At 56.3% G+C, this 24274-nt stretch overlaps 9 protein-coding genes across 9 annotated transcripts; all 9 read left to right on the forward strand.

Moving 5' to 3' along the window:
- Positions 1–325: 325 nt before the first annotated feature.
- Positions 326–1021, forward strand: JKF63_04812 (uncharacterized protein; the record flags this gene model as incomplete). Its single annotated transcript, XM_067900786.1, has 1 exon — positions 326–1021. The coding sequence occupies one exon, from the start codon at positions 326–328 to the stop codon at positions 1019–1021; it is 696 nt and encodes a 231-aa protein (XP_067756986.1).
- A 1813-nt stretch (positions 1022–2834) lies between these two features.
- On the forward strand, positions 2835–3854 carry JKF63_04813 (uncharacterized protein; the record flags this gene model as incomplete). The annotated part of the gene is made up of 1 exon (XM_067900787.1): positions 2835–3854. One exon carries the CDS (start codon positions 2835–2837, stop codon positions 3852–3854), a length of 1020 nt encoding a protein of 339 aa, XP_067756987.1.
- A 1219-nt stretch (positions 3855–5073) lies between these two features.
- Positions 5074–5928, forward strand: JKF63_04814 (uncharacterized protein; the record flags this gene model as incomplete). Its single annotated transcript, XM_067900788.1, has 1 exon — positions 5074–5928. One exon carries the CDS (start codon positions 5074–5076, stop codon positions 5926–5928), a length of 855 nt encoding a protein of 284 aa, XP_067756988.1.
- Positions 5929–6674: 746 nt separating this feature from the next.
- On the forward strand, positions 6675–6971 carry JKF63_04815 (uncharacterized protein; the record flags this gene model as incomplete). The annotated part of the gene is made up of 1 exon (XM_067900789.1): positions 6675–6971. The coding sequence occupies one exon, from the start codon at positions 6675–6677 to the stop codon at positions 6969–6971; it is 297 nt and encodes a 98-aa protein (XP_067756989.1).
- Positions 6972–8087: 1116 nt separating this feature from the next.
- JKF63_04816 (uncharacterized protein) lies at positions 8088–9146 on the forward strand (the record flags this gene model as incomplete). The annotated part of the gene is made up of 1 exon (XM_067900790.1): positions 8088–9146. The coding sequence occupies one exon, from the start codon at positions 8088–8090 to the stop codon at positions 9144–9146; it is 1059 nt and encodes a 352-aa protein (XP_067756990.1).
- A 415-nt stretch (positions 9147–9561) lies between these two features.
- Positions 9562–10422, forward strand: JKF63_04817 (uncharacterized protein; the record flags this gene model as incomplete). Its single annotated transcript, XM_067900791.1, has 1 exon — positions 9562–10422. One exon carries the CDS (start codon positions 9562–9564, stop codon positions 10420–10422), a length of 861 nt encoding a protein of 286 aa, XP_067756991.1.
- Positions 10423–10951: 529 nt separating this feature from the next.
- Positions 10952–13066, forward strand: JKF63_04818 (uncharacterized protein; the record flags this gene model as incomplete). Its single annotated transcript, XM_067900792.1, has 1 exon — positions 10952–13066. The coding sequence occupies one exon, from the start codon at positions 10952–10954 to the stop codon at positions 13064–13066; it is 2115 nt and encodes a 704-aa protein (XP_067756992.1).
- A 1569-nt stretch (positions 13067–14635) lies between these two features.
- On the forward strand, positions 14636–15541 carry JKF63_04819 (uncharacterized protein; the record flags this gene model as incomplete). Its single annotated transcript, XM_067900793.1, has 1 exon — positions 14636–15541. The coding sequence occupies one exon, from the start codon at positions 14636–14638 to the stop codon at positions 15539–15541; it is 906 nt and encodes a 301-aa protein (XP_067756993.1).
- Positions 15542–16559: 1018 nt separating this feature from the next.
- Positions 16560–19745, forward strand: JKF63_04820 (uncharacterized protein; the record flags this gene model as incomplete). Its single annotated transcript, XM_067900794.1, has 1 exon — positions 16560–19745. The coding sequence occupies one exon, from the start codon at positions 16560–16562 to the stop codon at positions 19743–19745; it is 3186 nt and encodes a 1061-aa protein (XP_067756994.1).
- Positions 19746–24274: the final 4529 nt, after the last annotated feature.

Below are 24274 nucleotides of genomic sequence, written 5' to 3' on the forward strand. Positions count from 1 at the left end.
GCCCGTCGAGTCAAATGTGCGTGCGCACGAGCGGCACGTCTCCTGGACTACACCGATGGCAGCTACACCAACATGGCCCCTACACTACTTTCCCTTCGACCGCCCAAGCCCTTTGGTTCAGCACTTCACAATCTGCTCCCTATTATGTAGGATACCATCTCTACGCGGTATCTAAGTACGCACGCACGCGACCCGCCATCATTTCTCGGACAGAAGGACGCTGCTGACACCGCTCACACACACACACACACACACACACATATATATATATATATTTATATAGTTTCCTTCACACATCTCGGTAACAGACGCATTCATCGATAAGATGACGGCGTCCTCTATTGAGTTGGAAAAGCTGAAGCGAGAGCTCATCGTGAAGCACGAAGATCAGCTCAACTTGGAGCTCGCTGCCCGCGCCGGTGCTGAGGGAGAGGGCACAGTACCAACGCCGTCCGCCGTCGCCTCATACCTTCACCAACAGCTCCTTTGCCTGCGCGCCGGTCGTCCATACGGTGCCAGGATACCAACGAGCGCCTCGGAGACCGTGCAACTGTTAGCAGAGATCCAGCCGCCTCCCAAAGTCATGCTCATGCAACGGATGCACAAGACACAGAATGAAAGTATTCGCCTCTTATCGGTTCACGCAGCTGCAACGGCAGCGTCAGCGACAATACCGGAGTCCTCTGAGAGGGTTGCAGCAGCAGAAGCACCACCACCACCTCCTACCGCCGATGATGTAACCGTTGTAGCTGCGGCACACGAAGAAGTCGCTATCAAGCCCTTTACGGGAGAAGAACGGATGGCATTGCTCTCAAAACTCGCGCACGGTAGTCCTTTTCCAGCCCTTGCCCAATCGGTTGAACCAACGCCTGCACCTGCCGCTGCCACCCTCATTGTTGATGACATTGCTAAAGACGAATGTCAGGCTGAGGCTTCCGGGGATCAGAGGGCGGCTGAGAACCAGGCGCAAGAAGAAGCTGTGGAGGAGAATCAGGAGATACCTGCTGGGCTTACAGCATGACACTGACAAATTCAGAGCAGTCATGCGAAAAAAAATCTGCGCCGCTTCCTCACGCTGTGATCTCGTGACAGTGTGCAACACTCAGCACCCCTCCCCCCGCTCGTGTCTCGAACTTTCTTTTCGACACACCCTAGTAGTCTGCTTTCGTTCTCCCCATCTCCATCCCTCTCCCTCCCTCACCCTTGGTATCCTGTGACAGGATGTTCCGTAGTGCATGTGTGTATATGTGTATGTATATTGATATGTTCTCTCTTTGGGTGTACTCCAGTGCGCGTGTGTGTGTGTGTGTGTGTGTGTGTGTTTGAAAAGGGTATGGAAAAAGAAAGAGGGGAGGTAAGGAGAGAGGGGAGGGGACGGAGGGACCTTCACACGTGGTACGCATTGTCCATTAAATTCGTATGGACACTATTCGTGGATGTCCTTCTCTCTCTCTGTTGTGTTGGCCATTGCCTGGGACTCGTCCACACCCCTCCACCCCCCCCTACCCCCACACCACAATCCCACCCTGCAAGCATGTGTTTCTCACCCGAACCCCCACCCCTTTTTTCTCACACCAAAGAGTGGTGCCGCTGCAACACACACACACACACACACGACAGAGAAAGAGAGGCGAGGACTCATCTAGTCAGACAACCCCCCTTTTGTGCTCCTTCTTGTCAATGGAGTGCCGTGGGGGGGTTGTTTGACGTTTGCTTCGAGAGCTGCGTCAAGAGCACGAAAAAAAAAAGAGAATTGCAAACATTACATGAAAGCAGAACAGCCGTTTTTTTTTCTCCTGGCTTCCGTGGCCAACTTCAGCATGGTGTACACACATTCGTTGAGGAGAAAGCCCGTGTGCAGTCTCATCGCCGCTGTCTTCCCCCACCCCACCCCCAAACAAAAGAAGAGGGCTGAGGTGATGTGTCTGCGTCCTGTTCATCATTGACTGGTCGCACATAGCTGACGTCCACCCCTTTCAAACACCACTCAACCATCCCCACGACCGCCCTCCTCCTCCTCCCCCCTCCGTGCTGCTGCTGCTCTTGTCGATAACCACACCTCAGTTGGCTCGTCTGGGGACTGCAGAACTTCCCCCCCCCCCCCCACACACATACCCACACCTACGCGCGCGGGCGACACAACAGGCATTACGCGCATAACCGCTTTCGTCCCTATATATATGTATATATATAGACGTGCGGACGTGTCTTTTCTCTGGTAAACCAACAGCGGCCAAGGGAGAGAGGGAGGGAGAAGGACTATAAACATAAACGCACACAGGTTCATCTTGCACACGCTGCCTTCACCACCTCAACAGCAACACGTGCCTCTTTCCATTCGTTTGTTTCACCTGATATTTCGTTGTCCTTCATTATATACTATATTATATTATATTATATATGCTCTTTTGACTTACTTCCTCTGCTGCTCGACCACGTAACGACCACTTTTTTTTTCCTTGCGTCTCTGTCTCGTACTTGTCTCTCTCCTCCACTCACCCTTCTCCCCACACGTTGGACTGTGTGTGTGTGTGTGTCTGTGTAGGAGGGAAGGAAAAAGGAGGCGAAGGAAAAGTCGTCGGGGTGTTGTTTGTGTGTGTGTGTGTTTCTTTTAGGATTGAAGTTGTGCTCGGTGGTCCGCTCCCCCTCCTCTCCCCTCTGCCCTCCCCTCCCCCCCCCCCACGTCTGACAGCGGTCTCTCCTGCCGCACTCCTGCTCCCTTCAGAGTGTGCTCGGGGTTCACAAGTCACGTCCGGGCATTGTGGGGAGGGGAGGGGAGGGACCACCTCCCTCACCTCGTTTAGGCATCAAAGGGCGTCCCCTACCAGACACCAATGGGCCAGCCGAACACAAAAGACTCAAAACGGCGCCGCGTAGGCCTGCCTAGCGCGGGCGTTAGCAGCACCAACCGCCCTACTTGCGTCCGGCCGACGGCAGTCAACGACAGCGTGTTGCATCAGGCTAGCGTAGCGCAAAATGTCGCGCGTCACTCCGACCCAAACAACACGCAAAACATGAGTCGCACCTCACTCCCACGCCCACTGTCGGAATCTGTAGGCGCAGCTGGTGGTATGGTGGCTAACGTACCCACGACTACCTTCCCCATTGTGCTGCGCTACCAGGACCAGGATGTGCGTTCGTTGATTGAGTCGAGGAATCCCGTCTACGTCGCCGTGGAGGCAATGAACTGGCAGCCGTTGCCTATGACACCCAGCACAGACTCCTTCTATGCGCTGCTTGAGCTCCCCGCCGGCAACCACAACTACCGCTTCCTCGTCAATGGCACGGAGGTGGTGGATAGCACGCAGCCGCTGATATCGGGAACGGCATCATCAAATTTGCCTGTCCTGCCGCAGACTCAGCAGCAGCAGCCCACCAGTGTAGCGGTGACGCAGCCGCTACCGAAGCCGGTACCGGCCCGTGATGGCAAGCCTGCCAACACCATCTTCTTGAATGATGTATTACTGACTACAAAAGAAGACGACGACATCATGGACAACGGGGAGGGCTGGGGCCAAGAGGCGATCATGTTCGAGGAGTCCCGCAAGTACCCCCCGATCGTGCCCCTGCACCTGCGGTACACCCCTCTTAACACCCCACCCACGCTCGTGCGCTGCTCCCGCGATGGTCGCATGGAAGTCATGGACACTGGCGTAGAGCACAACTCTCGCCTGCCTCCGGAGCACCTGCCCCTGCCGCTTAGCGTTACGATCAACCACGTGTACTTCCAGCGCCGCGAGGACCACGCCGTCATTGGCGTGACAACGCGCTACTGCAACAAATACACGACGGTAGTCTACTACTCGCATCTGCCGACAAACCCAATCGACTCCTTGGAACCACTGAAAACGTAGCCTTTTGGAAAGGAGAGGTGGGGGGGAGGAGGAGGAGGAGGAAGAGAGAAAATCAAAGAAGTAAGGCGAGAGGGAATCGGTGGAGTACGGATGACCAGGTATTGCTTTTTTACGGTGGGCGTGGGAGGGGGAGAGAGAGAGAGAGGGGGGGGACGCCCCCGCATCCTGCGGTCCCTCACCCATTCCCACGTGTATGATGCTGTATATGTTTCTTTTTCCCCTGGAGTCATGTTGCGAACTGCCCTCCGCAGGGTGTGTGTGTGTGTGTGTTTATCCAATACACTTCGATACTTTGTTGTCGTTCACGTCCCGGTTTTTGTGGCAAGGGGAGGAGGAGGAGGAGGGGGAGGGGAGTAGTGGGGTCTCTCTCCCACCCAAACCCCCAAATCTATGCTCTTCCTCTCGAAAGGGGGAGGAGAGGAGAACACGTGCCCCGTGAAGGCGCGCACAAGCACTGCCAACGAAAACATCAACAGCTTTTTTTTTTCTAGGAGGGAATCCAGCGCGGCTTGAAGGCAACACAGATACACAATGCTCATTACAAAAGAGGTGGATACAGGCGTGGCACAAAGCGGGTGTACCGTCTAGGTGATGTAACTTAGGCCCACGATATAAGCGCGTCGGCTCATGTTCCTTGAGCTATCTCGGGACGGCAGCGTGGGCGCCGAGAGTGTTGGAAGGCTTGACAGTCGTTCAAAGAGCGGTCCGGACGGATAGACTTCGAATGCATGAAAACGGAAAAAAAACGTGCGTCTCTTTTGCTTGCGTGCCACAATCCGTTTCCTTTGCACTTGTTCACCCCCTCTCACATCCCTGAGATTAGGCCTCCGCCCTTTCCCACCGTCGGTGGTCAATCCGCTTGCCCCTCCTACCTTCCGGATGTCCCCCCTCCCCCCACCCCACCCCACTCCCAATGCCACAAACGTCTCACCTCCCCTGTTGGACACCTATGCCCTTTTTTTTGTCTGATTGATTGCTTATTTGAGTGCACCCGTCAGGGTTGCTCCTCTCTATCCACTCTCATCCCCCCCCCTCCCTCCCCCCCCTCCTTCCCCTCCGCTTCCCCTTCCGCCTTTTTTCAGTTTCATACGAACAGGCACCAGCAAACACGGACAGTTGCGCATTTTTTTAATATACGTGGGAAAACAAAAACAAAGGAAGGGAAGGCGGGCCTTACACACATCACCCTCATAAAAACACCAACAAAAACGAAAAACAAATGAAGAGGCAGTTGAGGTTTATCATACTGGCAGCACTAACGCTGGTGTTGTGCTCTATTGCTGGACTTGCCGTTGGGTCTGGCGGTGCGGGAAGTGGCACCCGAACTCTCACTGCTGTAGAGCCTTTTTCAGGTTTTGTTGGTCGGGCACGCGATACCCTTGAACACGCCCTGGCTCCTATTGCAGAAAAAGCGCTTCCCTGCGTGCCGTCGTCGGTGGTTGAACTGGCGCCCATTTTCGCTCACGGGGCAGCGTCGCTGGTGGTGGTCGGCCGTGGTGCTCGCAGGCCTCTAGCGGTAGTCAGCGGCACCAATGGCGATGAAGTACTGCAGCACACAACCGAAAAGTTTGTCTACGCGGCCGGCGCCATCATCGCGGAGATCGCGCTTCTCCAACTAGTCTACCGTGAACCCTATCGTAACCTGCGCAAAAACCGTGCCAACTACTTCTTTTCCACGGCAACTGGCTTCGTCGTCCTTGTGCTGCTCACCGCTTTCCCAAATGACCTGGTGGACACGAGTCTTGTGTGCATCTTCTACTTCAAGCTCTCGAGCCAGGTGTACGTACCGGCGGTAGTCTGCGGGCAGCTGCTGCGCGTCTATATGGCGGCCCTGGTGCCAGCGCTGCCACCCCTCTCGGCTGCCTACACAGCCCTCTTAGCTTACTGGTCTGACCACCTCGCAGAGGGTCTCTCCTCCGCGCAGGTTCGTGAAGCATGTGCAGAGTTGGTCTTGGCCTCAATGGTCATGGGCGCCTTTCTGTTTTCTTTTTCAGCCCGTCACGGCGCCAGTGAGGCGACGTCGCCAATAGAGCCAGAAAGTGATGGCGACGACTACTACTGCGGTGAACAATAGCCAGCCGTGAACTTTTGAGGCACATAGCAGCACCTCTTCGTACTCGTTTGCGCACACGCGCACAACCCTCCCCATTAATAGCGGTTTCTGCCAAGGATTATGTCCCTCGTCATATACCTCACAGCGCCGGTGTGTGTGTGTGTGTGTGTGTGTGTGCGTGTCTCAGAGATAGGGAGGAAAAGGAATGGCCATGTTAGATTCAAGTACCACACATACACACGTGTCTCTGCACGCATAGATATATATATATATATATATATATACGTGGGCATGTTTGTGTGCGTGTGTGCGTTGGGTGGCACGTGCCACCCAACGAAGATGGAAATAAACGATACAAATCTGGGTGGCACATCTATGCGTCTTTGTCAAGACACATGCCCTCTTTTGAGGTGATTTCTCTGTGTGTCTGTGTGTGTGGGGAGGGGGGAGGGGAGGGGAAGGGAGGGGCTGTGTGTGCTTGCGTAGAAGCACGCTGCGACTGCCTCCTCCCCCCCCCCTCTGTACACATATGCACCTCCTTACACACACACACAATCAATTAAAGCTCTGAAACACAAACGTCAAACGCGTCATCACGTGGTGCTGGGTCACATCGGTTCACCAGTCTTCTCCAACTCATCCTTATCCTGCCCCCCACCCCCTCAATCCCCTCGCAGATACTTGCCTCCGTCTTCCTACGCCCGCAACAGTACAAACAGTGACACTCAAAAGCCTTCCCCCCCACCCCACCCCCAACTAAGAGCACCATGCCCATGAACAAGCCTGCGTTCACCACCAGTGACGCCCGCACGGAGCGGCTTCAAGAGAACTACAACGAGGGGTTGCTGCGAGAAAGTATGCCGACGGCCGACCGTGAGAAGCGAGACCTGCACTGCCTCTACGTGTCCCCGGAGAAGCTAATGTTTCTGTTCCAGAACGCCATGGAGGACTACAGCAGCACTGTGAAGAACCAAAAAGCCAAGGATTACAACGAGGAGTACATTAGAACCGCAACGCTTCCGTCCAGAGAACGCGGCCACAAGTCGCGCTTCTCTGTACTTTGAACAAAAAAAAAAGAGCGCACACACTCCCACACGGGAAAAAAAAAGAACGTGACGGGGAGAGTGTTGAGGGCGACTGAGGATGTCCTCTATGGGAGTTTAGTGGGATGTAAGCGTCAGCAGACGTGCACAAGAGGCCGAAGGCGTAGGTTTGCTACACACATGTCACACTGTGGGAGAAGCGTACAAGCAATAAGAAAACTGGTTAAGGTGTTTACAAGATGTGATTTGCGTGCACCATCACCAATCAGCCTCCCCTCCCCCCTCCGTCTCACCCTTCTTTAAATCCCTAAAGCAAATGACACTCCTCTGCTTGCCGATGCTTTGATCTCTCTTTCTCTCTCTCACACACACAGTTTCGGTGTTCAAGTGCATAAGTAGAGCTGCAGATAAAATTTTTTGATGTACGTTTGTTGTTGTTTCGCTGCAGTCTGCTGGTATCACACACTGCCTATGTTGGGTGCCTTAATGGTATGTATATGTGTGTGTGTGTGCCTATTATGCATGGCTGGGTTATATTTTTTGATCATGTGGAAAAAAAAAGAGAGGAAAAAGGGGGAGAGCTCTGCTGCGCCGTCCCGCTTCCTCCCTGCACCCCCCCCCCGTGTCACACCGTCTGAAGACCTGGTGTATGTTAGTTGTATGCCAACGAACACCTGTGTATGTGTTCATGTGCGACCGTCGCGGTCTCTTTTCGGCTGGGCTCCAACTCACTCGCTCGCGCACTCATCTCCCCTCTACCCCCACACCATGTACTCTTGGCTATTCGCAGGAAGGCACACCACACACACACACATACACACACACACACACTGGTCAAAGAGGTGGAGAAAAATAAAAAGTGTGTAGAAATTCAGAGGCCACCCTCGAGCCTCCCCAAGAGACACTATACGGGAAGGGGAGGGGGGGGATGGAGAGAAGGAAAAGGCATACGAAAATCGTTGCACGCTGCTGCATTTATGGACTTGGATGGGTGTACGTTCGTTATTCGGTGAACCCGTGCTGTTGCTCGCTCTTTAGGAAGAGATCCCCAAGACGTTGAGAAACTCCGTCACAGGAGCGCACACGGACGTTGAGACCCTGGGGGGTGGGGGTGTACCACTTACATCTGGCGAGCCAATGCCCTCCTACGAGAGTCGACACATGCTGCGCGTGCTCGACTCGCCGCAAGTACTGGCCAAATCGTTTATCGGCTACTGCAAACGCCATCACGTAACGACTCGCGGGTGGTGTCGTATCGGTTATGTGCGTCGCACTTCTCCACCAAACTCAAATTTGAATCCCCACAATCATCTCCTGCGCGGCCTCATAGCAAACAAAGACATTGCCAAGGATGAAAACGTGGTCATGATGCCCGTCACGGCATGCCTGCACCCCGGCGCCGCCTTTCGCTGCGAACCCTTCTGGAAACTGCTGGCACCGGAAGTGCAAACGGCGCTGAGTGACATGGCGTGTGCGTACAACAGCCGCATTGCGGACCGCTCACTGATTAGGCACCATCAGCTACTCCTCGCACTCTACATGACGTACCTCATTTTGCTACGGAACTGTAACGCGGCTCAGGTGTCGGCGACGCCAGGCGGCGACGCCATCGAATATATCAACTTCATGCCTCGAAACGAGGGCAACTTCGAGCGATTCGCTGCGCACCTGGCAGGGTGGCTGGATGCGCCAGAGATCTGTCGCAGCGCTCAGACCTCGCTCGCTTCTCACTTCAAGCTGACTCAAGCGGAGGTACGCCCGGTGATTATCTACGCCTTGTGCATGATCTACAGTCGCATGGTTCCCGTGGATCACCGTGCGTGCCTGCAGTACGCCTTCCAGTCGACCCCATGGGCCTGCGCATGGGACAACATCGAAGCCACAGCCCCCCTTTCCATGCTACCACCCTCGCCCTCAGCAGGCGCGGTCGACAGCGTTGACCCCAGGGGTGTGAAGGCCTCGCTCGTGCGAGATCCGATCTCTTTTCTGTGCCCTGTGATTGAAATGTGCAACCATAGCGACCGCGAAAACGTCGCCGTCATGGTACCCGATCGCGAGGTGACGCTGGCGACAGGACCAGTGATTTGCTTGCGCACCCTCCGTCCGATCGTGAAGGGAGAGGAGCTCACCATGACATACGGTGCCGCGCCCCACGAACTCAAGCTTATATGGGGAATGGAAGATGTTCTTCCGTGACCCCCCTCTATTGGGTATGTGGGAGGGGCAACATCACTCATGTGTGTGTGTGTGTGTGTGTGTGGAGACAGACTTGTACCCTCGCAGTGTTTGGCCAGAGTGGGGGAGGGGCTTATCGGTAACAAGAGGGACCTGAAAGAAAAAAAGGAGCTGACCCTCGTCTGTGGAGGAATGGCCACGCATACATACATGCATACATACAGACACACGGATGGTGGGTGCGCTACTATGCCACATGCGTTTGCGTACCGCGCACAACCGTAGCGGATGTGACGCCTTTTCTCCTCTCCTCAACTACCTCCTTTCTTATCGACCTCTTCGCTTCCCTGTCTCTGTGTATGTGTTCTGTTTTTTGTTTGTTGGCTTGTTTTCAGTGGGCTTTAGCACCGGAGGGGTGGAGGTCAATGCGCTGGAGATGCGCCCCACAATTGTCTGTTGCCAGGGCACTAGCCGACAGTGGATGCAACGGCAGTCGCAGGATCCATTCGTGATCAAGGCTCGCCAGGAAGGCTACATTGCGCGCAGTGCATACAAACTTACACATATAGATGATCGCTTTCACCTCCTCGACCGCCAGCGTACACGCATCGCGATGGACCTCGGTTGCAGCCCGGGTGGGTGGTGTCAGGTGATACGTGAGAGAGCCGGTGACGGGTGTTTTCTCCTCGGTGTCGATATTTTGCCCATGAAGGCACAAATCCCGAACGCCGTGATTGTGCAGGGTGACTTTACCGACGCCGCCACGCAACAGAAGCTTGTAGAGCATCTCTCCCATCACTGCTCTACTCTCAGCAGCAGCGAGGCAGCGACGGGTATGGTGTCATCCTCGTCCTCTTGCTTTATTGGACTGGATGTCGTCACGTCGGACATGTGCCCTAACCGGATGGGCGGTTTTCAAGATCGGCAGCGCATTGCGCAGCTAAATCTGCAAGCCATCGATGTGTGTGCACCTCTGCTACGCACCGGGGGTCACTTTGTGTGCAAAGTGCTGGGAAGCCGTGCCGCTTACGAGGAGCTGTGGCATCGCCTTTCCAGGCTTTTCCTCACGGTGCACACGTGTAAGCCACCGGCGAGTCGCATGAACAGCGATGAAGTATTTTTGGTGGCGCTGGACAAACTCTCCGTAGCGCGTCATCCGGCGTCGATCGCCACCCGAGGCCCTCTCTCGAGAGCGACCATGGGCACTGCCAGTGGAAGCAGCAGCGGTGGGGGTCATTTTGGCTTGGACGATTGGCCGGGATTTGGTCGATCGGGAAAGCGCCCGCGACGGAGCTAAGCGTTGCGGACGGGGACGAAAACAAAACGGGTGAATATGGACAAGGGGGACTCCTGCACCAGCACGCGGGGACCACATTGTGGTAATGTACGTGTGTTCATACATGCGTCCCCCCTCCCCCCCCCCCGAAGAAGAGCAATCTTGCTTCATGATCTGCTTATTTCCATGAAGTGTTTATTGTTGTTCACATGACACGTTGGCGAACACAAACAAAAAAAACGTTGAAGTTTTGTGAAGGAACTGCGGAAAGCCCATTCGCACCGGTTGCGTGTGTGTCGGTGTGTCGCTCTCTCTCTCTCTATCCCTCCTCCCTCCCTCCCCCTCCTCCCCCGTCTCCCTCCCCCCTCTCTCCCCCCTTTTTCCCACGGTGCTCTGTTTCTCCTCTATTTTCAGGACTATTCGTCCTCCCGATATTTCACCTTTTTTTTAGAGGACTTGGAGAGGGTGACTCTTGGTTGTGCGGCAACACACACACTCACGCACGCACACACACACGACACACACACACACACACAGAGAGAGATAAAAGATGAGCGACACGATTCTTTCAGTCACGCCAACCAACACGGGCGGCGTCTCAAGACCGGTGAGCTCAGACAGTCCGTCTTTCGACCCCCAGCACGGTCAGGACCCCAAGCATGGGCCGTCTAAAACGACTGTGCAGTCGGTGCAGGCGAACAGCGCCAAGTCACACGTTGGCAGCGACATCAAATCTCGCATGGACATCTATGACTACTCCGTGGAGAAGAATGACGCCTTCTGGGCCGGTATTGCGCGACGTGACTTTTACTGGAAGCAGACCTGGGCGGATGACCAACATGTCAAGTCGTATAACTTTGACAAGTCCAAGGGCCCCATCTTTGTGAAGTGGTTCGAGGGCGGGGTGACGAACGTCTGCTACAACGCGTTGGACCGCCATCTGCCGGAGCACAAGGATCGGGTGTGCTTTTACTTTGAAGGCAACAACCCGGGGGTGACGGAGAGGATCACGTATGGCGACATGTACACCCGGGTGGTGGAGCTGGCGAACGTGCTGAAGCACCAGTACGGCGTCGAGAAAGGTGACCGTGTGGGCCTTTACCTGCCCATGATTCCCTTTGCTGTGGTGGCCATGCTTGCCTGTGCCCGTATCGGTGCTGTAATGACAGTGGTCTTCGGCGGCTTCTCAGCTCAGGCGCTCAGTTCACGTCTGAAGGACGCTGAGGCGAAGCTGCTTATCACAGCCGACGCGTCCTCGCGTGGCGCAAAGACCATCCCTCTCAAGGACGTAGCAGACGAAGCGCTGAGGGAATGCGAGGAAGCCGGCATGTCCATCGCGTGCCTAGTCACGGAAAACTTAAGTTCGCATCACTGCACAATGAAGGACGGCCGCGACACCTGGTACAGAGACGCCGTAGCGCAACTGACGCCAGAGCAGCACGAGGAGTGCCCGGTGGAGTGGATGGATGCGGAGGATACGCTCTTCATGCTCTACACCTCCGGTAGCACTGGGAAGCCAAAGGCCATTGTGCACACAACGGCTGGCTACATGGTGTACGCCTCCACCACCTTCAAGTATAGCTTCGACTACCACATGGACGACGTGTACTTCTGCACGGCGGATGTTGGCTGGATCACGGGCCACAGCTACGTCGTGTATGGCCCGATGATCCACTGCGCCACGTCGGTGTTGTTCGAGGGTCTGCCGAGCTACCCCGACTCCTCGCGGTGGTGGCAGCTTGTCGAGAAGTACAAGGTGTCCATATTCTACACCGCACCGACCGCGATCCGCTCTCTCATGCAGGCCGGCGACTGCCATGTCAGCAAGTGCGACCGCCGCACCCTGCGTGTGCTGGGGTCCGTCGGCGAGCCGATCAACGTGGAGGCGTGGAAGTGGTTCCATACAGTGGTGGGGGACAAACACTGCGACGTGTCGGACACGTGGTGGCAGACCGAGACGGGTGGTCACATGATAACACCGATGCCGGGCTGCACCCCAATGAAACCCGGTAGCGCGACGCTGCCCTTCTTTGGTATTGAGCCAGTCATTCTTGATCCCATGACGCTGAGCGAGAAGAAGGGCCCAGCGGAGGGGCTGCTGGCCATTGCGAAGCCGTGGCCCGGCATAGCCCGCACCATCTACAATGACCACGCCCGCTACGAGCAAACGTACTTTAACGTCGATGGTGTTTACATGACAGGCGATGGTGCCCGCCGCGACTCGGATGGCTATTACTGGATCACTGGGCGCATCGATGACGTGCTGAACGTGAGCGGCCATCGCATCGGCACGAGTGAGATCGAAGACGCTGTCAACACCCACCCAGCCGTGGTGGAGAGCGCTGTGGTTGGCTTTCCGCATAAGATCAAAGGCGAGGGCATATACGTATTTCTCATCCTCCGCGACGGCGTGACCCCTACGCCCGAGCTGCTGGCAGGAGTGAGGGCGACCGTACGCAATGTAATTGGACCGCTAGCATCTCCGGACGTGATGCAGGTGGCTCGTGTCGGACTGCCCAAAACGCGCTCGGGCAAGATCGTGCGCCGCATCCTGCGCAAGGTGGCGGCTGGGCAGTATTCGGCGATGGGCGACACATCGACGCTGGTAAACCCCGATGTTGTTGCTGATCTCATCGCTGAGCATCAGCGGCTTTGCCCTATCTAACGTGAGGACGTAGTCAAAGGCCAGAGCACACATGCGCAGTGGCACGCATCAATCACCGGAAAAAAAAAGAAAGGGGGTAAGTGTGGTGCAGAGTACTAATGATGCCCCTAGATTCTGTTTGTTCCCGCAACGCTACGCGCACAGATAGACACCGACGTGCATCATTCCGCCTCTCTTATCCCCTCCCCTCCCCCCCCATATCCGATCGTTTCACTGACGTACACCTCACCGCTGCTGCTGGTGTTGCCGGACACGCACATACACACGCACACCACGCTGCCGGAGAGAGGGTAAGCAGCGAATCTATCCTATACCCCCACTAAACATATATATATATATATATTTATATATAGATATATACATACACACGCGCACACGTCTTGTTGACTGATTTGGCCGTTGGTCACTTCTCTCGGAGGGGGCGGGCCTACAAGGAAATGCGTATAGCATAGGAATGGGCGAGTATCTCTTTCAGTGGAATTCTAATTATCAAAGGTCTACTCTCTGCGATGAAGCTTGAGCTAAACGACACACTCCACCCACCCACCTATGCACCCTCGGGTTATTTTGTAAGTCCAGTGTGCGGTGTGACGGCAGCACCTAGACCACGCGTCCCAGCAACGCCGACGCAGTCACCTGAACACGGCCTGTGTGCCACGACCTCCACCTACCCTTTACCTCGCCGGCCGCCTGTCAGCCGTTCCAAGCATGTAGGTCCCCCGCGCGGTGCATTGCCTCGGGGTTGGCACCCGGCTTCCCGACAGTGCGGAAGTGAGGCACGGCTGGGGATACGTTCAGGTCACGCTGCCGGTATGCCTATCGTATGGATGACGCGAACGTGTGTCTAGTGTCGCAGGTCACTCCGACGCAAGGCCATCCAAGATATGAGCGCCGACATCAGTCGCGACGGATGACACCGGCGTCCCCGCGCTTATAGACAATGGGGGTGAGGAGTAGTGGGACTGCCTGGTGCCCCCCCCTCCCCCTTTTCCCTGCCCTGCCCCGCAGAGTCTGTGACAGTGTACCCCTCCCTTCATTTGGTTTTTGGATAAGATGTTGGATACAAAAAAAAATTGGCGGTGCGCCCCCCCCCCCACCCCTGTCGGGCGCTGCGCCACTAGTTTTCTCTAACTGGTGTCTTTTATACGTTGTCGGGCATGTACTTCGAGGAGTTTGCGTAGGCGTAGGTGTTGTTGCCGTAGAGGTCTGGCTAGCAACGCACCAATATGGTGGTTGCTTCGTGGGAAACACACACAAACAATAAAGAAAGACGAGAAAACGTATACCAATTTGCAACTGTACCGGTGCCATTCACTGGTGACTGTTTCATGGTGTGGCCTCCGTGTCCCCCTCCCCTCCCCCGCCTGCTTGGTGGTGAAGTCTTTTCCCCCACGTTCACCCCTCCCCCCCCCCCACCCACCCACCCACCCACCCACTCTTACGCTAGCTTCGCCCACCGTGTATGTGCGGCTACCCGTAGTATATATACAAGCAGAAGACTCCATGAGCACGTGCACTCACACAGTACCCACAAATCACAAATAGATTATCGATAGCAGTAAAAAAAAAATGCCGCGCACAGCAGAAGTGCTGGAAGAGTTGGCGCGGCGCTACTATCTCACAACAGCACTTGTGGAAGAAGCAGGCCATCTTTTTGATTCCTTCGCCGAAAGCGGAGAAGCTCAACCTACGAACAGCAACAAGGAACCGCTCATTACTGTGCCTGGGTTGCAGCAGCTCATGGTGAGGCTGGGCACACCGCTCACCCACCAGGACGTCGAGGAGTTACTCCGCTTTTTTGGCAGCGCGGCTGCCGTTGCCATCCGGAAAGAAGATGAGGTCTCAGACAGCCCGGGCAATGACCAGCAGCTGCCGATGGGCAAGGGGAGTCGTGGTTCCACGACAGCAACAGGAAGCCAGCAGGCCGCATCACGCCAAGGTGGCAAGAAAAGCGGCGCATCAACGCAAAAGAACTCCTCCAAAAGCACTCGTGATATCTCACCAAAGTCCACCCCGACCCTCGGCGGCGGCCCTAGTGATGTGGCGCCTGTGGGCTCATCGCCATTGGTGGCCCCTCAGGTCGCAGCGCCGTCCGCCATCACGGAGGGAGGCATGAATTTCACTGCCTTTGTGTATTTTCTTCTAGTGTACCCGGAGCTGGCGCAGCGAGCCTCGGGGACAGTAACAAGCACATCGACGCTCAGCGCCTCTGCCATTGGCGAACTCTACGTCAACGTTCCAGAACTTTTTTCAATGATCGACGCGGACGGTGATGGTGTGTGGAGCGTGCACGACCTCCGTCGCGCTGCGGAGGCGTGCGTGGAGGAGCAGGATGGACTCCTGCAGGAAGATCCTGATCTTCTCCGCTTGACAGATATGCCCCCAGCGGAGCTCGCAACCGCTCTGCACGAACTGGACGTCGATGGGGACGGTGTTGTGACGGTGAACGATGTGCGTCTGGCGCTTTATTACTGAGCCCACATGCGAAAGGAGTGAGGGGGGAAGGTTGAACGGACCACGGCGCTTCGTGTAGACCCGCTGATGTGCTGGAATGGGGTACGTGGGCGAGCAGAACATCGCCGCCAATCCCCACTCTGAGGAATGTACAATAGATGTAAACGGACCGTTGCTGCAAGAAAAAAAAAGGAGGGAGAGGGAATGTGAGAGAGCGAGAGAGAGAAACAAGAGCGGGGGAGGTTGCAATGATCAAACAGCTCGCTGGCTTTCCCTACATAGCGTTGCCCCCCTCCCCTCCCCCATCATCTCTCTCCGGCTACGCCACCACCATCTTGCTGTCCTCAGCCTTCTTTCCCGGATCAGTAAGGGGGGGGGCATATCTTGCACGCCACATGTGCACACTGTAGCAGTCTACTTATAGATAAAACAACCCCCAAAAAAACATTTGGTGTCCTTTTTTTGCTGCTCGCAGACCTCATCACGTGAAGGTTTGTTGTGCCACTGCCTCCATAACCTCATCCGTGCACCTCAGCCATGCGTATTACCCTGAATCTTCCTCTTTTTTTCCCTCTTTCTTTTAATGTTGGTTTCTCCTCTTGATGAATGTAAATGTTACAACACACACGCACCTGTACCTTCTTCAGCCCTTGCATTTGTTGTTGTTATCGGCTATTTCTGTTTTTTTTTCTAGTCGCCGTCTTGTGAACACAAGAAGTAAAATAAAAGGAAAAAGAGGTAGAAGAGGGGAGGAGAGGAAAGTAGAGTGGAGTAGAGTTGAACATTCGACCTCTGTGTTTTCTCTTTTTCCTTCTTCATTTGTATCTGTGTTTACTTGAAGAGGAGGCTCGGGAGAGAAGCAGACAGCAGAGCCCCATTACAACCCCCCCCCACACACACACACACCCACACACATACACTCGAAGCTCTATAGGCGAGCGAGTGTAGCCCAGGATACATGCCTTGTACCCTAGTAATAAAAGGCTCCACGGCATAGAAGAGGTAAAGCGCGCACACGTATTCGTGCCGCTGCATCGTCATGGGTGTACCTCTGCTTCTGACATGGCTGCGGAAGCGCTTTGCCGACTGCTTCATGCCGGCCGATAGCGTGATAACCAACCACATCCGTGAAAGCACTGATAACCTTTACATTGATCTCAACTCCTTCCTGTACCAGGCCGCCACCATCATCACGGCGACGCACCGCTCGCACCGCTTCAGCTGCGTCGATGAGGTGGAGGATGTCATTCTGCGGAAGTTGTTTGACCTCCTAGACGACCTCGTCTTGAACCTCGTTCAGCCCAAGGCGCTGGTGTATATCGCGGTGGATGGAGTTTCGCCGCTCGGCAAGATGGCGCAACAGCGCGCCCGGCGACGACGTGGGGCGCGCCGGCAGCCGTCTGTCTCGCCGTCTCAGCCCCACCACCACCGGGAGCCAGCGGGCAACATCAACGACCTGTGGGACGGCAACTGCATCAGCGTCGGGACGCGCTTTATGGCCAAAGTGACAGAAGCGCTGCACTTTTACGCTGTGAGCAGAACCGAGCAGCTCAACGCCAAGCGATTTCGGGACGAGAAGGTCCGCATTAATAAGGCCAACGCCTCAACGGCCTCGACTTCTTCCGATCCCGCTGGTGCACCTTACGCGTTCCCTTTCATCAACATCATCATCGACGACGTGTTACGCCCCGGGGAGGGCGAAAACAAAATTGCGGAGTTCATTCGCCGCATTCGCACCGATCAGAGCTACAACCCCAACACCTCCCACGTCATCTGCAGCTCTGACACGGACGTCACCGTTACGAGCCTCATCCTCCACGAGCCGCGCATTCATGTTTTGCGCTACGAACCCCCGGTTTCACTCGGAGGTAAGCCGCCTGTGAAGGCGCAGACACCCTCCCAACACCACCAGCACTCGCCTCATCACCAACACGGGCGTCAATCCTCTCGCCCGCACCGCGGCGGTGGTCCTCCCTCGCACGGACCGCGACGCTTTGACGGGCGGAGCGGTCGTGCTCATCATGCCCCGCCACGCCTCTCCTCTGGTCACGGCGCCCGCGCTGCCGCGCCACCACCGCCCCCGAAAGACAGCTGGCTGTCTACCTTCTTCAGCATTCACGTTTTCCGCCAGCGACTGCGCGAAATCCTTCACTTGTCAGCACAGGATAACACCGCCGATGCCGTTGCCAACCCAGAAGAGACCGCCCTCGTTTTCGAGCACGCCCTACACGACGTTGTCTTTGTGCTGCTGCTCTTCGGAAACGACTTCCTGCCCACGATCGGCGGCAGCATTCAGGAGGGCACGCTGGATGCGCTGCTTTCGCTCCTGGCGACCGATTTTGTGCCGCGTGGTCGCACCCTGGTGGACCCGGTAACAAACCACATTCAGTATGAGTCCGCCCGCTATCTGCTTAGCTGCCTGGCGGAGCTGCCAGGCAACGCGAGGAAGGGCGAAGACGGTGCTCGTCTGCGGGTGCATAACGGCAGCTCCAGTGCGCTGGACTGGGGTTTCACCGCCGAAAAAGAGGCGTTGGAGCGCGATCCTGCCTTTGTCGAGCGGCAGCAGCGGCGTGAGAAGCAGCACGAGCGTATGTGCTATTGCTACTGGACGATGCTGCAGTGGGCGCTGCAATACAGCGCCGGTATTGTGGAACACTGGGGATGCTACTACCCGTACGGCAGGGCACCTCCATTGTCGAAGTTGGCCTCGTACTGCGGTGTGCTGTCCTACGACACACTCATTGAGATAGCACAACGACGACTGGAGATGAGCACCGCTACGGGACGCGGCGCGAGAAGAGTAGAGGGCAACCCTGGCAACGGCACCGAGGATGAGGATGATGATGATGACGGGATAGACGAGCTTTCCACATCCGCTTTGAAGCCCGGAGAGACCTGCACGGCGGTGTCCGATGCGGCAGAGCGTGGCAAGCCAACGGATGTCATGGTGCAGCTTCTGATTCTCATTCCCCCGCGCAGTGTGGCTTTGCTGCCTACCGTTTTTCGGCACCACTACAAGGAAATTGAGGTGGCTGTGCAGGCACCTGTGGAAGAGTTGAACCTCGTGTCCATCGGAGCCTGGTGCGAAGAAAAGAAGCGCTCCCTCAGCGAGGAGGAGCGGACACGTTTCACAGCATATCAGTTTTTTGCCTCGAACACCGACCTAGGCACCGCCGACGCCCCGTTTCCCGCGCACGACATCTCCTTCAGTGCCTATTGGGACGGACCTGCCGTCGAGGCTGAACTGGCTGCCCTCAGGATGGCCAAGAAAGTGGAGACGAGTGCTGCCGCCGACACTATCGTGACGGACAACCCCAAGCCGTCCGCCTCGGCAGTGGGTCTGCAGAGTAAAGCCGCCTCCTTTTTTAGCATGGGTTGCCGGTCGACTCCAGGTACCGCCCGCAATGGCGGCGCAGCAGCGCTATTGGCCTCTGTCAACGTCACCAGCGCATCACTCTCGCCGCCGCCGTTGGTAACGACACCACCAACGATCGCCACCACATCAACCGCCGAGACGCCGGCCGGCGTAGCACCCGAGGCGAATCCCTTGTTGCAGCAGAACAAGCCGCCCGTCAAGCTCCAGAACCCAACAGGCGGCTATGTACTCTGGGTGGCCCCATGCGAGGCTCTTGGAGACGCACTGATGGTCAAGGCGTTGGGTACAATTCACGGAAACCGCTTCTGCGTGGGTAGCTACGTGCCGCTAGTAGAGCATGACGCTGTCCTCAGCCGCAGCGGTGGGCCACGACAGGAGGTGCGACTACAGTTCTGCCTCGCTGTAGTCCCCATGATCACAGACACAACGTATGGAGCGCGCCTTCTGCCGGGGTGCGAGGAGCCGGCAGAACGGGGCATGCGGGAGCAGATCGCGGAGGTGAAGAAAGAGGAAGCCGATCTGGTGGATCCATGGAGGCAGCTGAACAAGGTGCAGACTCTGCGAGAGGAACGCAAGCGTGCCCGTGATTCTGAGAAGCAACATGCATCCAGTGAAAGCGATCTGAATGGCGAACAAGCGCGCATTCCACCGGTAAGCTCCGACAGCGAGGAGCATAGGCAACAAGTGCCAGCGCTCCACGGAGAGCAGTCACAGGTTGCGGCCGACACTCTGGACTCGACCGTACAGACGGACAACGCCGAAGCGCAGCTGCAACGTCGCAAGGAGGAAGCACGGCATCGCTTAATGGCCTTAAAAGCCGCTCGAAAGGCTGCACAAGAAGACGAGTAATACACACACCTACACGCATCGTGTATAACAGCGCTCCTGGAAACGTGAAATTCTGTCGACGAACGCTCGCCTGGCCGCCGCACCTCCTGGCCGCTCTCCCCGATTTCTTCCTTTTCTACGATCGTCCCCGCTAAACTTAACAAGTGGGTGCATACCCGTCACTCTTGTAGAAGGCTGGACATCCTTCGCGTTTTGATTTTTCAAATGCTTTCCTTCACTCCTGTACGGATTTCCTCCAATGGAACAGCGCAGTCAGTGTTTGGGCAGCGATGGATTTCTCTGGGCCCATATATCTGAACTGCACTGGGGGGCAGGGCAGGGAAAAGGGGGAGGGGGGGGGGCACCAGGCAGTCCCACTACTCCTCACCCCCATTGTCTATAAGCGCGGGGACGCCGGTGTCATCCGTCGCGACTGATGTCGGCGCTCATATCTTGGATGGCCTTGCGTCGGAGTGACCTGCGACACTAGACACACGTTTGCGTCGTCCATACGATAGGCATACCGGCAGCGTGACCTGAACGTATCCCCAGCCGTGCCTCACTTCCGCACTGTCGGGAAGCCGGGTGCCAACCCCGAGGCAATGCACCGCGCGGGGGACCTACATGCTTGGAACGGCTGACAGGCGGCCGGCGAGGTAAGGGGTAGGTGGAGGTCGTGGCACACAGGCCGTGTTCAGGTGACTGCGTCGGCGTTGCTGGGACGCGTAGTCTAGGTGCTGCCGTCACACCGCACACTGGACCCGCGGCACACCTCCTAGAGTGTTACGCTTCACTCATATGACGTATGAGCCGAATGCATCTGTTGTGGGGGGTTTAGGAACGGGAAAGAGGGATGCCCACTTGAAGTGATGACCCCATTCTCCTGTGGGGCTGTTCCTTCAATATGATATTTGGTTTGGGAAGTGGAAGGGAGCCTCGGTGGCGCCCTCGTTCTTTTTTTTTTTTCTCTCTCTTGGTGGTTTCCTATATGATATTAAAGAGTAAGCCTCGCCCACTTCGGCTGTCTTGATGTCTTGAGACGGTCCAAACAGAACGTCGAAAACGATGGGAAAGTCCCTTGCACTCTTTCTCTGCACACAAGCAGACCAGTCATTTGCAGGTGTCTGTGCCATCGTACAAGAGGTGTTCTATGCTGCCCCCCCCCCTGCCTCTGGGCAGGATTAGAACTGGAGTGATCCCACACAGACTCACCCGGAGTCGGACCTCGTGATGCAACCACGCCCAGTCATGAATGGTTCCTCCTTGTCGTTATCCTGTTTGCCTGTCATGACTTCTGCTCTCTCTCTGTCTCTCTCAGTAACAAAGGAAAGAAAGTGCACGCACGCATTGGCGCACTCGGGTTGAAGCGGCGTCACTGCAGCAGTGTGTGGGGATAAAAGGGAGATACGATGCAGCGTACCAGGAGCTCGCACTCTATGCCGGCCTCTGCCATAGACGGTAAAGGGTGGGGAGATAAAGGAGGACACCAAGAAACCAGAAGGCACTTGGAGCCGACTGGGGCATGTACTTGGTGAGCGGTTACCCTGCACTTTGGAGCCGCATAGACAATCAGAGGGGAAGCCTTGGCACTAGAAAATACGAAATACTCCTATGCGGTGTCGTGCACGCCCAGAAGCAATCGATGCCGGCATAGCTGCTGGCGTGCATCACCCCCTGTAGGTATGCTTGTTTGCCCCCCTTCTCTCCTGTCTACGTCACGTGGTAAACCCAGACTTCCCCCCCCCCCCCCTCGCCCCCTCTCTGCCTCTCAATCCCTCAACGATGATCTGCACCAACCCGGTTCGAACGCGTCAAGCCCTATGCATGCGCGCACATGTCGATGGGCATGCACCACCGACCCCATTCCTTGTACAGGTAGAATTGAGGGGGCGAGCTAGTCTCTCCCCTTCGTCGTGGCGCCGGTTTTGTTGGTGCAATTCCTGTCACTCTTTCCCTACTTGCTCAATTCAGAACATATCACCCGACTCTCTTTTTTTCCGTGTGTGTGCTGTGTGTTTGGGAGGTGAGAGGGAGGGGCAACACGTACGCGAGTGCGGGCATCGGCTGTCGTACCCCCCCCCACACACACACACACCGAAAGAGAGAGACTTTTTAGCGCTTGCTTCTGCTTCGCAGTGTTGAACACCTGAAATAGCTGTGGGCGCCAACAACAAAATAATCTAGGAAGAGAAAGTCCGATGATAGAACTTGCTGCCTCTATTCTCCTTCGTCATGGGTGCTGGCAAGGAGGGAACCAGTGATCCACTACGGTGCCATTGGTTTTCCCGTCCACCTCCCCGGCGACGGGGAGCATTGACTACCATAAAAAGCCGGTAGGGGCACACTCCTCCCTTTCAGCAGCGGAGTCCACGCCCCCCCCCTCCCCTCGTTACTCGCGCATACGTGCATAATGCTTCTCTCCTTACATGATCATCTTCATTCCTTCCCTCGCCATGCTCCCCCGCTGTGCACTTTGACTCGTGTGTTCAGAGGGTATGCTGCTATTTTGGAGGAATTCACATCCCTCTACGTTATTGAACCTCTTTTCCCTTTTACTCTCCTTTCATTTGCATTCGTCATTTGCGGTCGCCGCTGTCGTGAACCCACGCGGCCGACGTGAGTCTTGTTTGGTTTCTGCCTCTTTGTGTTCTCTTTGCGCGCGCGCGTGTGTGTGTGTGTGTGTGCACGCAGTCGGACGCGCACACACTCGTGCCTTCTCACCAAAGTCTCAATCGATTTGCTTTGAAATACCCCTGTCTTTAATCGACTCGCCCGAGAGAGAGACCGTGTAGTTTTTTTTTTCCTCCTCCACCGCCCTCCCACTCCCTCCGCCTCCTTTACACGCATATTCCCCTCCCCCCCCCCCTGCGTGGGGTTCGCTGCCCTCGGTGTGACACCGCCACCGCTTCCGTCATCATGCCTCTCTACAGCATCACGATTTGCCCACTGAAGCTCAATGCGTACTTCTGCCGCTCGGGCTCCGTGTATGTCGTGGTGATGTCGCGCAAAGGACTTGAGATCGCCACAAACCCGTCGATATGCCATGGCAACAACGAAGTCATCTTCTCTGACGCCGAAGGTCTGAACAACTCGAGGTCGTTTGAACTGTCCTTCAACTCTCCAAAAGATCGGCGGACCTTGAGCTTTGGCATTTACGATTTCACAAACCGCAAGAACTCCACCAAGCTCACGGGATTTGATATCCCGCTAGCAGGTATGTGCAGCGTTCTGGCAAGTGAGTCAATGTGTGAGAAAAAGGGCATCTCGTTCCGCGTCTCCGGCCAGCCCGGGCGCCTCGACGTCATCTTCCGCATGCACCCCGTCGGCACACCTGTCCCGCAACTTCGTGTGGTGCAGACGAGTGAGTCTATATCTGGCGCAGCGACTGACGCAGCGGGCACCCTTTCTAATCGAACTCCGGCTGCTGCCCCAGTCGCCATTGCGGGCGGCGCCCCCGGCTCTGGACCTACCAGGACTACCCGCCTGCCGGAGAACACGCTGCAAACCCTCATGCACGAGGGGATCATCTCGGACCACCTAGACGGTGTGGAGATGGACTTGGATCTGGCGAATGAAATCGCCGTGCGCACCTCCGCCCTCTTCCCCAGTCGCGCCGACTTGGGAGAGCGGATCCGCACACTCACGCGCGAGATCCTGAAACTCGAGTACGATGCACAGTACGCCGCAAAAGACAAGGTCGCCGCCGGCTCCGCCGCGTCTGCCGCGCTTCGGAACGAAATCAGCTACTGGAAGGAGAAAGTGAAGGACATTGATGACAAGTCCGCTCACGAGGCTGGCATCGCGCAGAAACGGGAAGAGTCGCAGCTGCCACCTGTCGCCTCGGCTAGCTACATTGCGGATATTGAAGCGCAGCTGGCAGCGAAAAACGTCGAGATGAGTGACCTGGAAAAGCAGCAGAGCTGCCGTGACGTCACGGGGGATGTAATGAAACTATTGGAGCAGATCGACCACCTGCAGGCGATGCTGTTGGCACTAAGAAATGAGGGAGCTGTACCAGAAGAAGCGCCTAAGACAAAGGATTGCGACATTGCCGAGAACGGCGACCGCTGGGATAAGTTAGCCGCGAAGCTCTACGATGCTGAAAGCATGACGAAGCAGCTCCAGCAGACGCTGATGGCGCTGAATCGCGTGCAGTATGAGCCCTATCCTGCTGGTGTAGAAGCCGGACTGATGCACACCGTGCCGAAGGAACTAGACTTTGTGAAGAACAACCAGCGCACGCCAGGAAACCTGCCGCCGCAAATCGGCAACCCCCCGTCATCGGCCGCAGCGGCTTCACCGACCGGTGATCATACGACAGGGGACTTTCTGGATGACTTGTTTGGTGCACCACCGCCGCAGGTGCAGCCAGCCCCCGCTGCAGAAACCCCAGCCACCCTCCCCCCCGAACCCTTCGCGAGCGCGGAGTACGTACCACCAAAGGCGGCGCAAGTTACGCCGGTTTGGGCGCAATCAACAGACGGTGTTGCCCCCAGTATGTCTCCTGCTCCACAGCCTCCGCAGTCCACGCCAACTGCATCCATTTCCCC

The sequence above is a fragment of the Porcisia hertigi genome, chromosome 23, assembly GCF_017918235.1.
Source record: "Porcisia hertigi strain C119 chromosome 23, whole genome shotgun sequence".
In the NCBI taxonomy this organism is placed as follows: domain Eukaryota; phylum Euglenozoa; class Kinetoplastea; order Trypanosomatida; family Trypanosomatidae; genus Porcisia; species Porcisia hertigi.